The 14,497-nt window shown below is 38.8% G+C and overlaps 1 protein-coding gene across 4 annotated transcripts in view; it reads left to right on the plus strand.

The window, feature by feature from the left end:
• Positions 1-1,104: 1,104 nt before the first annotated feature.
• Positions 1,105-14,497, plus strand: part of LOC133594327 (meprin A subunit beta-like) — a 45,670-nt gene continuing 32,277 nt past the window's right edge. The window contains exons 1-4 of one of the 4 annotated variants that reach the window (XM_061947090.2): positions 1,105-1,255; positions 12,020-12,110; positions 12,171-12,243; positions 12,335-12,353. In XM_061947090.2, coding sequence (XP_061803074.1) covers positions 12,181-12,243; positions 12,335-12,353 — 82 coding nt within the window. In that variant the 5' untranslated portion in view covers positions 1,105-1,255; positions 12,020-12,110; positions 12,171-12,180. Of the gene's footprint in view, positions 1,256-11,877; positions 11,932-12,019; positions 12,111-12,170; positions 12,244-12,334; positions 12,354-14,497 lie in introns of those variants that run through there. The other 3 variants (XM_061947107.1, XM_061947115.1, XM_061947099.2) reach the window with 3 other exon arrangements.

The following is a 14,497-nucleotide window of genomic DNA, read 5'->3' on the forward strand; positions in this document are numbered from 1 at the left end:
ATAGGGTGAGAAGCTCTGTCATCCGGGGGGAGCTCAAAGCAAAGCCGCTGCTCCTCCACATGGAGAGGAGCCAGATGAGGTGGTTCGGGCATCTGGTCAGGATGCCACCCGAGCACCTCCCTACGAAGGTGTTTTGGGCACGTCCGACCGGTAGGAGGCCGCGGGGAAGACCCAGGACACGTTGGGAAGACTATGTCTCCCGGCTGGCCTGGGAACGCCTTGGCATCCCCCGGGAGGAGCTGGACCAAGTGGCTGGGGAGAGGGAAGTCTGGGCTTTCCTGCTTAGGCTGCTGCCCCCGCGACCCGACCTCGGATAAGCGGAAGAAGATGGATGGATGGATGGATGATTGACAACAGGTGTGTGAGACCGAACGTGAAAACAGGTGCAACTAATCGGTCATCATGGTGACAAAACAAGAGTGCACAAATAGTCCAAAAACAAAACCGAACATAACTAAAACCAAACATGATCACACAGACATGACATAATGTTGGACTTTTAAAGAGGATGCAGGAGAAAGTGACAGAAATGGACATTTTTGCATTGTATTATACATCAGGAAGTGTTGTGTAAGACAGTGTTCAAAATAAAACCATCAAAAGCAATCTGCTTTTGTATAAAGTTAAGTTAGGTTCAATGAAATTATTATTATTATTTATCTTACGGTATATCAAAAATAATTTCATTGAAATATTGTCGGTTTGGCCGTCCAGCAGTGCTCAGGTTGCTCATGCGGCCCCCGCTAAAAATGAATTGCCCACCCTTGATTTAAGTCCTCCAGTTGACTTCTCACCGTTTCCAAATGCTGTCCATGTTTCAAACACGTGACTGCAGCTTTCACACCTTTTCAACATGTTCACACGACAAATAGTCGGGTCTTTCTTTCTGCAGACGTCCACACACAAAGTGCAACCTTGCGTGGCGAGGCCACGTCCATCGTCGTCTTTCCGTGCAGTCGTCATCACAAACACGCTCATGCTGGCCCCACCTGATGAACGTGCTGAAGGTTATTATTTACGCTTTCATTTCCTTCGTCAAGTTGCAAAACCATGCGACATCAAAGGGTTACTTTTTTCCTTGGCCTTATTTGTGAAAAGGTGTAGCCTCCAGGGGTGTAGAGAGGAGACCAACCTGACAGGAGAAAAGTAGCACATTAGCCTATGACGTCGGGTTGCCATCACAAAAGCCAGATGATCCAGTTTTGAGCCCATTAGAAGACGTTTTCCTCATCCAACGACATCCGCGCACTTTAAGGTACGGTGGGTGCTTTTTTTTCAATTCCGCTTTACCCGTGTTTGAGCTTACGATCAATCAAATTTGAAGTTTTTACGTGTGTCGGCTGGGAAATCACCCAACTCGTGTGCGCATGTGTTGAAGTCACTACAAACCAGCATGAGTTGGCGCATTGAAAGGAAGGAACATGGGGGGATTAAAGTGAGAATGGCACTGCAAAAACTGAAATCTAAGTCAGATTAAATATCTCAAATAAGGCTGATATTTGCTTATTTTCTGTCTGATAAGATCATTCTTCCCACTAAGCAGATTTTATGTTAGAGTGTTTTACTTGTTTTAAGGGTTTTGGTCCTAAATGATCTCAGTAAGATATTACAGCTTGTTGCTGAGATTTGATGACCTATATTGAGTAAAACATGCTTGAAACTAGAATATCAAGTGTTGCAAAGCTGTGTCATCAACACTCACAAGTAGAAAACTACTTTTTTAAAGTAATCATTTCTTATTTTCCATCCATCCATTTCGCGGGGGGAGCTGGAGTCTATCTCAGCTGCATTCGGGCGTAAGCATGAAAAAGAAAAAATCATGACTTTGACACAATTGTGTCTCATAATTAAAACAGATGACAGCCAAATGGACTTTGCTGTTTTATTTTCAATGAAACAATAGAAAATATGACAGTTAAAACTTTAAAATTTAACAAGTGCACTTTTCTAACAATTTTGAACAGAAATAGTTCATGCACATTCAGATCAATTCTTCAAAATTACAATTTAAAAAAAATTGTCCGGGGGCCCGGGCTGTATATATGCGCACTAATTGACTGAAAGAGCACGCACTTGGCGCGATGATGTCATGTTATCCATGGAAAAATGCATTTTTAGACAATATGATTTGCCTGAGCGGCTAGGAGACCCCGAGAGTAACAAGCGCTTGCCTTTCCATTAAGAACAATAAATGAGCTTTTAATATAAATTTTCTGGTTTCAAGAAACGAAATGCCAAGCGCATATCATTATGTCAAGAGAATGCATACTTGCCAACCTTAAGACCTCCGATTTCGGGGGGCGTGGTTGGGGGCGTGGTTAAGAGGGGAGGAGTATATTTACAGCTAGAATTCACCAAGTCAAGTATTTCATTCATATATATATATATATATATAAGAAATACTTGACTTTCAGTGAATTCTAGCTATATATATATATATATATATATATATATATATATATATATATATATATATATATATATAAATAAGAGAAATACTTGAATTTCAGTGTTCATTTATTTACACATATACACACACACATAACACTCATCTACTCATTGTTGAGTTAAGGGTTGAATTGTCCATCCTTGTTCTATTCTCTGTCACTATTTTTCTAACCATGCTGAACACCCTCTCTGATGATGCATTCTGCTTCGTCTCTTTGTTGTGTGCGCAGTTGTGCACTGCACTCTCTAAAAGCCCTAGATGTTATTGTCGCATATGCATGTACAGTAGATGGCAGTATTGTCCTGTTTAAGAGTGTCGCAACATTGCTGTTTACGGCAGACGAACTGCTTTACGGTAGACGAAAACGTGACTGCTGTTGTTGTGTGTTGTTACCGCGCTGGGAGGACGTTAATGAAACTGCCTAACAATAAACCCACATAAGAAACCAAGAACTCGCCCTCCATCATTCTACAGTTATAACGTGATTGGGCAGGCACGCTGTTTATATTGTGGGAAAGCAAACGTGAAAATAGGCTGTCGACACGTCACTCAGGTCCGCATGAATTTCGGGAGATTTTCGGGAGAATATTTGTCCCGGGAGGTTTTCGGGAGAGGCGCTGAATTTCGGGAGTCTCCCGGAAAATCCGGAAGGGTTGGCAAGTATGAGATAATGGCACGAGCATTTACTTCATTTAAGAATATTTTTCAACGTATTGAGCAAAAAGGTCTCTTTTTTTTCTACCAAGAAAAGTGCACTTGTTATTAGTGAGAATATACTTATTTGAAGGTATTTTTGGGTTCATTGAGGTTAGCTAATTTGACTTGTTTTGGAAAGTCTTGACAAGCCAAACTTTCTTGTTCTATTGGCAGATCATTTTGCTTAGTTCAAATAAAATACTCCTAATTTTTGTATTTTTTTTTTCTTATTTTTGAACACTGACTTTTTGCAGTGCATTTGTTGCATTTACTGCCCAATATGTCCTGCACATTGTGCCACTACAAAGGCACTATAGGGACGTTATCACCTTCACCTGCTTCAGCCATCATCACGCCGCCGTCCCCTTCATCTCTGCAGCGGCCTCATCAAGCAACCCCCGACAGGCCTTACATAAAACCCAAAAGCAGTGAAGTTGGCACGTTGTGTAAATAGTAAATAAAAACAGAATACAATGATATGCAAATCCTTTTCAACTTATATTCAATTGAATAGACTGCAAAGACAAGATATTTAACGTTCGAACTGGAAAAACTTTATTTTTTGCAAATATTAGCTCATTTGGAATTTGATGCCTGCAACGTGTTTCAAAAAAGCTGGCACAAGTGGCAAAAAAGACTGAGAAAGTTGAGGAATGCTCATCAAACACTTATTTGGAACATCCCACGGGTGAACGGGCTAATTGGGAACAGGTGGGTGCCATGATTGGGTATAAAAGCAGCTTCCATGAAATGCTCAGTCATTCACAAACAAGGACGGGGCGAGGGTCACCACTTTGTCAACAAATGCGCGAGCAAATTGTCCAACCGTTTGAGGACAACGTTTCTCAACAAGCTATTGCAAGGAATTTAGGGATTTCACCATCTACGGTCCGTAATATCATCAAAAGGTTCAGAGAATCTGGAGAAATATTACGGACCTTCGATCCCTCAAGCAATATCAGTGTGTAAAGGATATCACCACATCGGCTCAGGAACACTTCAGAAAACCACTGTCAGTAACTACAGTTCGTCGCTACATCTGTACGTGCAAGTTAAAACTATACTATTCAAAGCGAAAGCCATTTATCAACAACACCCAGAAACGCCGCCGGCTTCGCTGGGCCCGAGCTCATCTAAGATGCACCGATGCAAAGTGGAAAAGTGTTCTGTGGTCTGATGAGTCCACATTTCAAATTGTTTTTGGAAACTGTGGACTTCGTGTCCTCCGGACCAAAGAGGAAAAGAACCATACGGATTGTTATAGGCGCAAAGTTCAAAAGTCAGCATCTGTGATGGTGTGGGGGTGTATTAGTGTGGGTAACTTACACATCTGTGAAGGCACCATTAATGCTGAAAGGTACATACAGGTTTTGGAGCAACATATGTTGCCATCCAAGCAACGTTACCATGGACGCCCCTGCTTATTTCAGCAAGACAATGCCAAGCCACGTGTTACAACAGCGTGGCTTCATAGTAAAAGAGTGTGGGTACTAGACTGGCCTGCCTGTAATCCAGACCTGTCTCCCATTGAAAATGTGTGGCGCATTATGAAGCCTAAAATAGCAGAAGGGAGACCCCCGGACTGTTGAACAACTTAAGCTGTACATCAAGCAAGAATGGGAAAGAATTCCACCTGAGAAGCTTCAAAAATGTGTCTCCTCAGTTCCCAAACGTTTACTGAGTGTTGTTAAAAGGAAAGGCCATGTAACACAGTGGTAAAAATGCCCCTGTGCCAACTTTTTTGCAATGTGTCGCTGCCATTAATTTCTAAGTTAATGATTATTTGCAAAAAAAAAATTCTCAGTTCGAAAATTAAATATTTTGTCTTTGCAGTTTATTCAAGTGAATATAAGTTGAAAAGGATTTGCAAATCATTGTATTCTGTTTTTATTTACGAATTTCACAACGTGCCAACTTCACTGGTTTTGGGTTTTGGATGTTGCTCCAAAAGCTGTATGTACCTTTCAGCATTAATGGTGCCTTCACAGATGTGTAAGTTACCCATGTCTTGGCCACTAATACACCCCCATACCACCACACATGCTGCCTTTTACCTATAACAGTTGACGGAGATAGATATCTACATATATCCATATTTAAGAGTTATTTCTTTCTATAGTCATATTGGAAATAACTAGTATTTTCTCTTTGTGCTCTTTCTATTTTTTCTCCATCTCATGACCGAGGGTACACTGTGGACTACCTTGAGCTCGGAATACAGGGAGTAGCAATACTCCCTTTTATTTGTTAACTCATCCTGTCTCTAGCTAAGGAGAACAATAGACATGTGTATTCGTTCTGGAGGGTGGGGGCGAGGGACATATTGAAGGACACAGCACTTGGGTAATGTTTTTCAGATCAACTTGGCTGCGCAATTGAATGTGTTGTCCTAGGCTGGTCTCTCCAAAGCTTTGGAAATAAATTGCAAAATACCTATTCTGCTCTGGGTGATCATTTAAACTCAGCTTATATGTCATCAAAAGAACTTGGGATTGACCAGTAGCTTAAATTCCCTTGGAGGAACATCTGGTCTAAACGCAACACAGACCGGATGGTTCTTCACTGGTTTTGGGTTTTGTACAATCACATTAGGCTTGTCAGTGTTTTTAGCATCACAATCATTTTTCGTGTAGTATTTTTAAATTCTATTCAGTTCAACCTGAGTCTCATAAAGTTCTGTTTAGGTTTAAAAAAAAGCGTTGTTTTTCAACAAAAATTGTTGGTGTTTAAATACATGTTTCAATACAAAAACGTTTTTTGGGGGGGCGCCATCCTAGTCACCACCGTTGCGTTCTTGAGCAAAACACTTCACCCTTGCTCCTGATTGTGGTTAGGGCCTTGCATGGCAGCTCCAGCCATCAGTGTGTGAATGTGTGTGTGTGTGTGTGTGTGTGTGTGTGTGTGTGTGTGTGTGTGTGTGTGTGTGTGTGTGTGTGTGTGTGTGTGAATGGGTGAATGTGGAAATAGTGTCGAAATGCTTTGAGTACCTTGAGGGTAGAAAAGCACTATTCATGTTTGGGCACCGTTTCAAGAGTACAAGTTCTATTTAGGTGAGTGGTTGTTTGATTATGATGTGTACTTATGTAATGAGGGAGGCCTAAAAAGATGACATCTGGTCTGTCAAGCTGCACAGAATGATTAAGCAGCTTCTTTTGCTCTGGCAAAATGGGCAAGACGGTTAGTTACAGTAGGATTCGATTTAGGTTTAGGTTTGAGGTTGAGAAACGGTCCGTAATAGGGTTCTGTTGGGTTGGGTTTAGGGTTAGAGTGCAGTAATAAGTTAAGGTATGATTGACAACATTAAAGACTTACACTTTGACAACATTTTTTCCTCTTTTCAGCAACTCTATGATACATTTTCACTCCCCAATCAACACTTCTTTAGATATCTACAGTTTTGTTTGTTGTTTTAGATGGGTTTCTGACACCGCTTCCAACTTTTAAAGGATCAATTACACGTATTTATAATCAAATTCTTCTTTTACGCCCTAAGTCTCTGAGATCAGTTTGGTCACTTTGTCCAGCTCTCCTCAGATAAATCCTCCTTACAGAGATTGTATGTAGAGTTCATGAGTCTTCTATTTGTGTAAGACACACTGCAAAAAGTGAAATCTAAGTAAGATTCAATATTTCAAATAAGGCTGATATTTGCTTATTTTCTGTCTGATAAGATCATTCTTCTCACTAAGCAGATTTTATGTTAGTGTTTTACTTGTTTTAAGTGTTTTGGTCCTAAATGATCTCAGTAAGATATTACAACTTGTTGCTGAGATTTGATGACCTATATTGAGTAAAACACTCACAAGAATAAAACTACTTTTTTTAAAGTAATAATTTCTTATTTCAAGCATGTAAAAAAAAAAATCATGACTTTGACACAATTGTGTCTCATAATTAAAACAGATGACAGCCAAATGGACTTTGCTGTTTTATTTTGAATGAAACAATAGAAAATAGGTACTCATATAGTAGTACAGTTGGCCTAGTACAGTAAACTGACAGTTAATATTTAAACATTTAACATGTGACATTTCTAACAATTTTGAACAGAAATAGTTCATGCACATTCAGATAAATTCCTCAAAATTACAATTAAAAATGTTTTGGCTGTATATATGCGCACTAATTGACTGAAAGAGCACGCACTTGGCGCGATAATGTCATGTTGTCCATGGAAAAATGCCTTTTTAGACAATATGATTTGCCTGAGCGGCTAGGAGACCCCGAGAGTAACAAGCGCTTGCCTTGTTGTCTTTCCATTAAGAACAATAAATTAGTATTTAGTATAAGTTTTCTGGTTTCAAGAAATGTAATGCCGAGCGCATATCATTATGTCAAGATAATGGCACTAGCATTTACTTCATTTAAGAATATTTTTCAACATATTGAGCAAAAAGGTCTCTTTTTTTTTGCTACCAAGAAAAGTGCACTTGTTATTAGTGAGAATATACTTATTTTAAGGTATTTTTGGGTTCATTGAGGTTAGCTCATTTGACTTGTTTTGGAAAGTCTTGACAAGCCAAACTTTCTTGTTCTATTGGCAGATCATTTTGCTTAGTTCAAGTAAAATAATAATTTTTGTATTTTTTTTCTTGTTTTTGAACATTGCCTCATCCAATGCAAGCTACTACATCGTACTTATTATCCCAAGGTTCGACTAACTAAGATGTATGACGGACTATTGGTATTATATATTTTGCCTCTGCCCATACCTGCACTGCAAAAAGTCAGTGTTCAAAAACAAAACAAAAAAATCCAAAAATGAGGGGTATTTTATTTGAACTAAGCAAAATGATCTGCCAATAGAACAAGAAAATGTGGCTTATCAAGACTTTCCAAAACAAGTAAAATTAGCTGACCTCAATGAACCCAAAAATACCTTAAAATAAGTATATTCTCACTAATAACAAGTGCACTTTTCTTCGTAGAAAAAAAATTTGACCTTTTTGCTCAATATTTTGAAAAAATATTCTTAAATGAAGTAAATGCCAGTGCCATTATCTTGACATAATGATATGCGCTCGGCATTACATTTCTTGAAACCAGCAAACTTATACTAAAAACTGATTTATTGTTCTTAATGGAAAGGCAACAAGGCAACCGCTTGTTACTCTCGAAGTCTCCTAGCCGCTCAAGCAAATCATATGGTCTAAAAATGCATTTTTCCATGGATAACATGACATCATCGTGCCAAGTGCGTGCTCTTTCAGTCAATTCGTGCGCATATATACATGCATATATTTTGAAGAATTTATCTGAATGTGCATGAACTATTTCTGTTCAAAATAGTTTGAAATGTCACATGTTAAATGTTTAAATATTAACTGTCAGTTTACTGTACTGTGCCAACTGTACTACTATATGAGTACCTATTTTCTATTGTTTCATTGAAAATAAAACAGCAAAGTCCATTTGGCTGTCATCCGTTTTAATGATGAGACACATTTGTGCCAGTCATATTTTTTTTTTTCATGCTTGAAATAAGAAATGATTACTTTAAAAAAGTAGTTTTCTACTTGTGAGTGTTAATGACACAGCTTTGCAACACTTGATATTCTAGTTTCAAGCATGTTTTACTCAATATAGGTCAGGGGTCGGCAACCCACGGCTCTAGAGTCGCATGCGGCTCTTTAGCGCCGCCCTAGTGGCTCTCTGGAGCTTTTTCAAAAATGTATGAAAAATGGAAAAAGATGAGGGGAAAAAATCTATTTTTTGTTTTGATATGGTTTCTGTAGGAGGACAAACATGACACAAACCTCCCTAATTGTTATAAATCACACTGTTTATATTAAACATGCTTCACTGATTCCAGTATTTGGCGAGCGCCGTTTTGTCCTACTAATTTTGGCGGTCCTTGAACTCACCATAGTTTGTTTACATGTATAACTTTCTCCAACTTTCTAGGACGTGTTTTATGCCACTTCTTTTTCTGTCTCATTTTGTCCACCAAACTTTTAAGGTTGTGCATGAAAGGTGAGTTTTGTTGATGTTATTGACTTGTGTGGAGTGCTAATCAGACATATTTGGTCACTGCATGACTGCAAGCTAATCGATGCTAACATGCTATTTAGGCTAGCTATATGTACATATTGCATCATTATGCCTCATTTGTAGCTATATTTGAGCTCATTTAGTTTCCTTTAAGTCCTCTTAATTCAATGTATATCTCATGACACACTATCTGTATGTAATATGGCTTTTAATTTGTTGCGGCTCCAGACAGATTTGTTTTTGTATTTTTGGTCCAATATGGCTCTTTCAACATTTTGGGTTGCTGACCCCTGCCCTAGGTCATCAAATCTCAGCAACAAGCTGTAATATCTTACTGAGATCATTTAGGACCAAAACACTTAAAACAAGTAAAACACTCTAACATAAAATCTGCTTAGTGAGAAGAATGATCTTATCAGACAGAAAATAAGCAAATATCACCCTTATTTGAGATTTTTAATCTTACTTAGATTTCAGTTTTTGCAGTGTGTGTAGTTATCGGACTGAAATGTTTAATACTTTGTCTGGAATTATTGGTGAAAGGATGAAAGTGAATCCTTCAAGTGGACTATTTGTGGTAGCCCCTCAGTCGTCTACTCTTAACAAATCCGGAGAGAATCTGGTGGCTGTTTCTACTCTGTTGGCTAGAAGACTCATTGTGTTCAATTGGAAGGCAACAGCGCAACCTTGCCACACCCGATGGATTAGAGAAGTTCTTTATTTTCCCGAACTATAAAGGATTGGGCTGACATTGAATGGTTGTTCTACAAAATGTCAAGAAATGTCCTTATATATGTAAAGAAAAAAAGATCTTCATGTCTGCCATGTACATGGATAATGACCTTTTTGTGCTTACTTGTTGTGTGTGATGTTGTGTCTTTGTTTTCCTGTTCATTTCCTGTTCCTTCTCAAGCATAAGTGTGTAAATATGTGTTTAGTTGCTAAAGTTTAATTGTCTACTGATCAAAAATGCACGTCAATGAAGGAGATAAATACAAAATGAAACAAAAAAAATGAATGAAACATATTTAACTGATGTATTTGTTGTTGTCATTTTGGTTTGTTGAATTGGATTTCATTTATTTGATTTGTATTTACCTATTTTTATAGTTTTTTTCCCCTTATCTTATATATATATTTTTTTTTAGGTTTAAGGAGTTAAGGTGTGCTTGGAGTTAGTTAGCGTATGGTACTGGTTGGTACAGTTAGTGTAAAGTTGAGTTAAAGTTATGTTTGGTTTGGTGCTCAAACAAAATCTCGTTGACATGTATGACTTAAGTGTTATTATGACAATGACAATAAAGGAATTGATTGATTGATTGATTGATTGATTGATTGATTGTGAAAGTCGAGTTGGGGTTTAGGCTTGGGTTGAGGTTAAATTAGGGTTCTGGTGCGTTGGGGTTTGGGTGAGAATTGAGGTACGTTTAGAGTTCAGGTGAAGGAGTTGAGGTTCGATCGGAATTAGTTAGTGTATGGTTAGAGTTTGCAGTTAAATTAGGGTTTGGATTAGGGTCTGTTTGGTTGGGTTAAGGGTTAGAATTGGGGTAGGATTAGAGTTCAGATTAAGGAGTTAGAGTTAGCATATGGTTAGAGTAAAGTAGGGTTAAAGTTTGGGTTTGGTTTACAGTTAAAGTACAGTTAGGGTTTAGGTTAGGGTCGGTGTTGGTGTTAGGGTCGGTTTTAGCATACTTGCCAACCCTCCCGGATTTTCCGGGAGACTCCCGAAATTCAGCGCCTCTCCCGAAAACCTCCCGGGACAAATTTCCTCCCGAAAATCTCCCGAAATTCAGGCGGACTCAGGTCCTCCACAATATAAAAAAGCTTACCTGCCCAATGACGTTATAACTATAGAATGATGGAGGGCGAGTTCTTGGTTTCTTATGTGGGTTTATTGTTAGGCAGTTTCATTAACGTCCTCCCAGCGCGGCAACAACACACAACAACAGCAGTCACTTCTTTGTATACTGTAAAGCAGTTCATCTGCCGTAAACAGCAATGTTGTGACACTCTTAAACAGGACAATACTGCCATCTAGTGCATTTGATGAAAGCACTTTTGGGCGTGCCACACAGCAATGCATCATCAGAGAGGGTGTTCAGCATGGTTGGAAAAATAGTGACAGAGAATAGAACAAGGATGGACAATTCAACCCTTAACTCAACAATGAGTAGATGAGTGTTATGTGTGTGTATATGTGTAAATAAATGAACACTGAAATTCAAGTATTTATTTTATTTATATATATGTATATATATATATATATATATATATATGAAATACTTGACTTGGTGAATTCTAGCTGTAAATATACTCCTCCCCTTTTAGCCACGCCCCCAACCGCGCCCCTGTCCCGACCACGCCCACCCCACCCCCTCCCCCCCCACCTCCCGAAATCGGAGGTCTCAAGGTTGGCAAGTATGGTTTTAGGGGTTAGAGTTAGGGATTGAGAGTTTTAGGTCACAGTTAGGATTTGAATAAACACTAAAGAACAATCTGATGTCTGTGTTTCAGTAAATAAACACGAGGAAATAAATTGTTTTCCTTGATTCTTGTCATGTTTGCCATTTTTGTCCACAGTCACAAGTTCAAACACACGGAACTGAACCACCATAATCCGTGTGACCATCAACATAACATTTAAGCCAACATTTCCACAGTCACAAGTTCAAACACACGGAACTGAACCACAATAACCCGCACAACAGAATCAACACAACATTTAACACAACTCTGACAGGCGCATCGACCTAAAAGTCTTTATGAGATTCTCTCCATTGTATTGATTGGCTGAAGTAAATAGCATCATGCATCATTTCAATCAGATAGGTGGTATCTACATGTGAGTCTGGAATGTTTTGGACATTGTGTGTTTTTCAACAGGTGCATGTGACAAAAGATGCAACAATGAGCGAGCATTCAGGTGACCTTATAAGTTCTCCTCCAGCTCATTCGGACAATCGTCGAGGCAGAGGTACTACAAGTATGGTATAGTAATAATCACTTTCACATTACATGTTGTTCTTTACTTTAGACTTGTAAGGATGAAAGGCTTCATTTTCCTGCTGGTGAACTTGGTCCTTTCAACAGGCTCGCCTGTTCCCGAGGTAATATTTTGTACGCTTTTATTCTAAAAAGAATGGCACAATTTGATTTTATCGCTTCTGCTATGAAAATATGTTGACTTAATATTCACAGATGGCACCAGAGATTACTGGTAAGTTTTCTTGTTTTAATTCACTGAAGTTTATTTTCATGTATTTCAAATGCAATTAGCTTATCTGTTGATGTTTTATCATTTGAACAGCTTTCTTTAAATACAAAACCCAAAACCAGTGAAGTTGGCACGTTGTGTAAATGGTAAATAAAAACAGAATACAAAGATTTGCACATCCTTTTCAACTTATATTCAATTGAATAAACTGCAAAGACAAAATATGTAATGTTCCAACTGAGAAATGTAATTTTTTTTGCAAATAATCATCAACTTAGAAGTTAATTGCAGCAAAAAAGTTGGCACAGGGGCATTTTTACCACTGTGTTACATGGCCTTTCCTTTTAACAACACTCAGTAAACGTTTGGGAACTGAGGAGACACATTTTTTCAGCTTCTCAGGTGGAATTCTTTCCCATTCTTGCTTGATGTACAGCTTAAGTTGTTCAACAGTCCTGTGGTCTCCCTTGTGCTATTTTAGGCTTCATAATGTGCCATACATTTTCAATGGGAGACAGGTCTGGACTACAGGCAGGCCAGTCTAGTACCCACACTTTTTTACTATGAAGCCACGCTGTTGTAACACTGTTGTCTTGCTGAAATAAGCAGGGGCGTCCATGATAACGTTGCTTGGATGGCAACATATGTTGCTCCAAAACCTGTATGTGCCATCACAGATGTGTAAGTTACCCATGTCTTGGGCACTAATACACCCCCATACCATCACACATGCTGGCTTTTGAACTTTGCGCCTTGAACAATCCGTATGGTTCTTTTCCTCTTTGTTCCGGAGAACACGACGTCCACAGTTTCCAAAAACAATCTGAAATGTGGACTCGTCAGACCACAGAACACTTTTCCACTTTCCATCAGTTCATCTTAGATGAGCTCGGGCCCAGCGAAGCCGGCCACGTTTCCGGGTGTTGTTGATAAATGGCTTTCACTTTGCATAGTACAGTTTTAACTTGCACTTACAGATGTAGCAACAAACTGTGGTTACTGACAGTGGTTTTCTGAGGTGTTCCTGAGGCCATGTGGTGATATCCTTTACACACTGATGTCGCTTTTTGATGCAGTACCGCCTTAGGGATCAAAGGTCCATAGTATTATTGCTAACGTGCAGTGATTTCTCCAGATTCTCTGAACCTTTTGATGACATTACGGACCGTAGATGGTGAAATTCCTAAATTCCTTGCAATAGCTGGTTGAGAAAGGTTGTTTTAAAACTGTTTGACAATTTGTGGTGACCCTTGCCCCATCCTTGTTTGTGAATGACTGAGCATTTCATGGAATCTACTTTTATACCCAATCATGGCACCCACCGGTTCCCAATTAGCCTGTTCACCTGTAGGATGTTCCAAATACGTGTTTGACGAGCATTCCTCAACTTTCTCAGTCTTTTTTGCCACTTGTGCCAGCTTTTTTGAAACATTATGCAGGCATCATATTCTAATTTTTGCAAAATATAACAATGTTTTCCAGTTTGAATGTTACATATCTTGTCTTTGCAGTCTATTCAATTGAATATAAGTTGAAAAGGATTTGCAAATCATTGTGTTCTGTTTTTATTTACCATTTACACAACGTGACAACTTCACTGGTTTTGGGTTTTGTAAATAGTTGTTTTAAGATATCCATTTTATGTGCTATTATTCTGATGGAATGTTAATTTTTTTCCCAAGTGTTCACCAATTTAGAAAAATTCTAATCTTCTTTTTTTATATATATATATCACTTTCAACCTGAGAAATAACAGCTACCAACCATTCACGAAACCCAACACAACACTCCAATACGTGCACCATGACAGCAACCACCCACCCACCACCACGAAAAGAATACCTACCGGAATCAATAAAAGGCTATCGATGCTGTCATCTAGCAAAGCTGAGTTTGACCAAGCAAACCCCCCGTACCAAAAAGCCCTTGATGAAAGCGGATACAATTTCACCCTCACCTATGAACCCACGCCAGGAAACCAGCCAAAAAAGAACAGAAAACGAAACGACATCATCTGGTACAACCCCCCATACAGCAAAAACGTCTCAACTAACATTGGACACAAATTCCTCAATCTGATTGACAAACACTTTCCCAAAGACAACACCCTAAGAAAAGTATTCAACAAGAACAACATTAAATTGAGC

Source organism: Nerophis lumbriciformis, linkage group LG04 (assembly GCF_033978685.3).
Source record: "Nerophis lumbriciformis linkage group LG04, RoL_Nlum_v2.1, whole genome shotgun sequence".
Lineage (NCBI taxonomy): Eukaryota > Metazoa > Chordata > Actinopteri > Syngnathiformes > Syngnathidae > Nerophis > Nerophis lumbriciformis.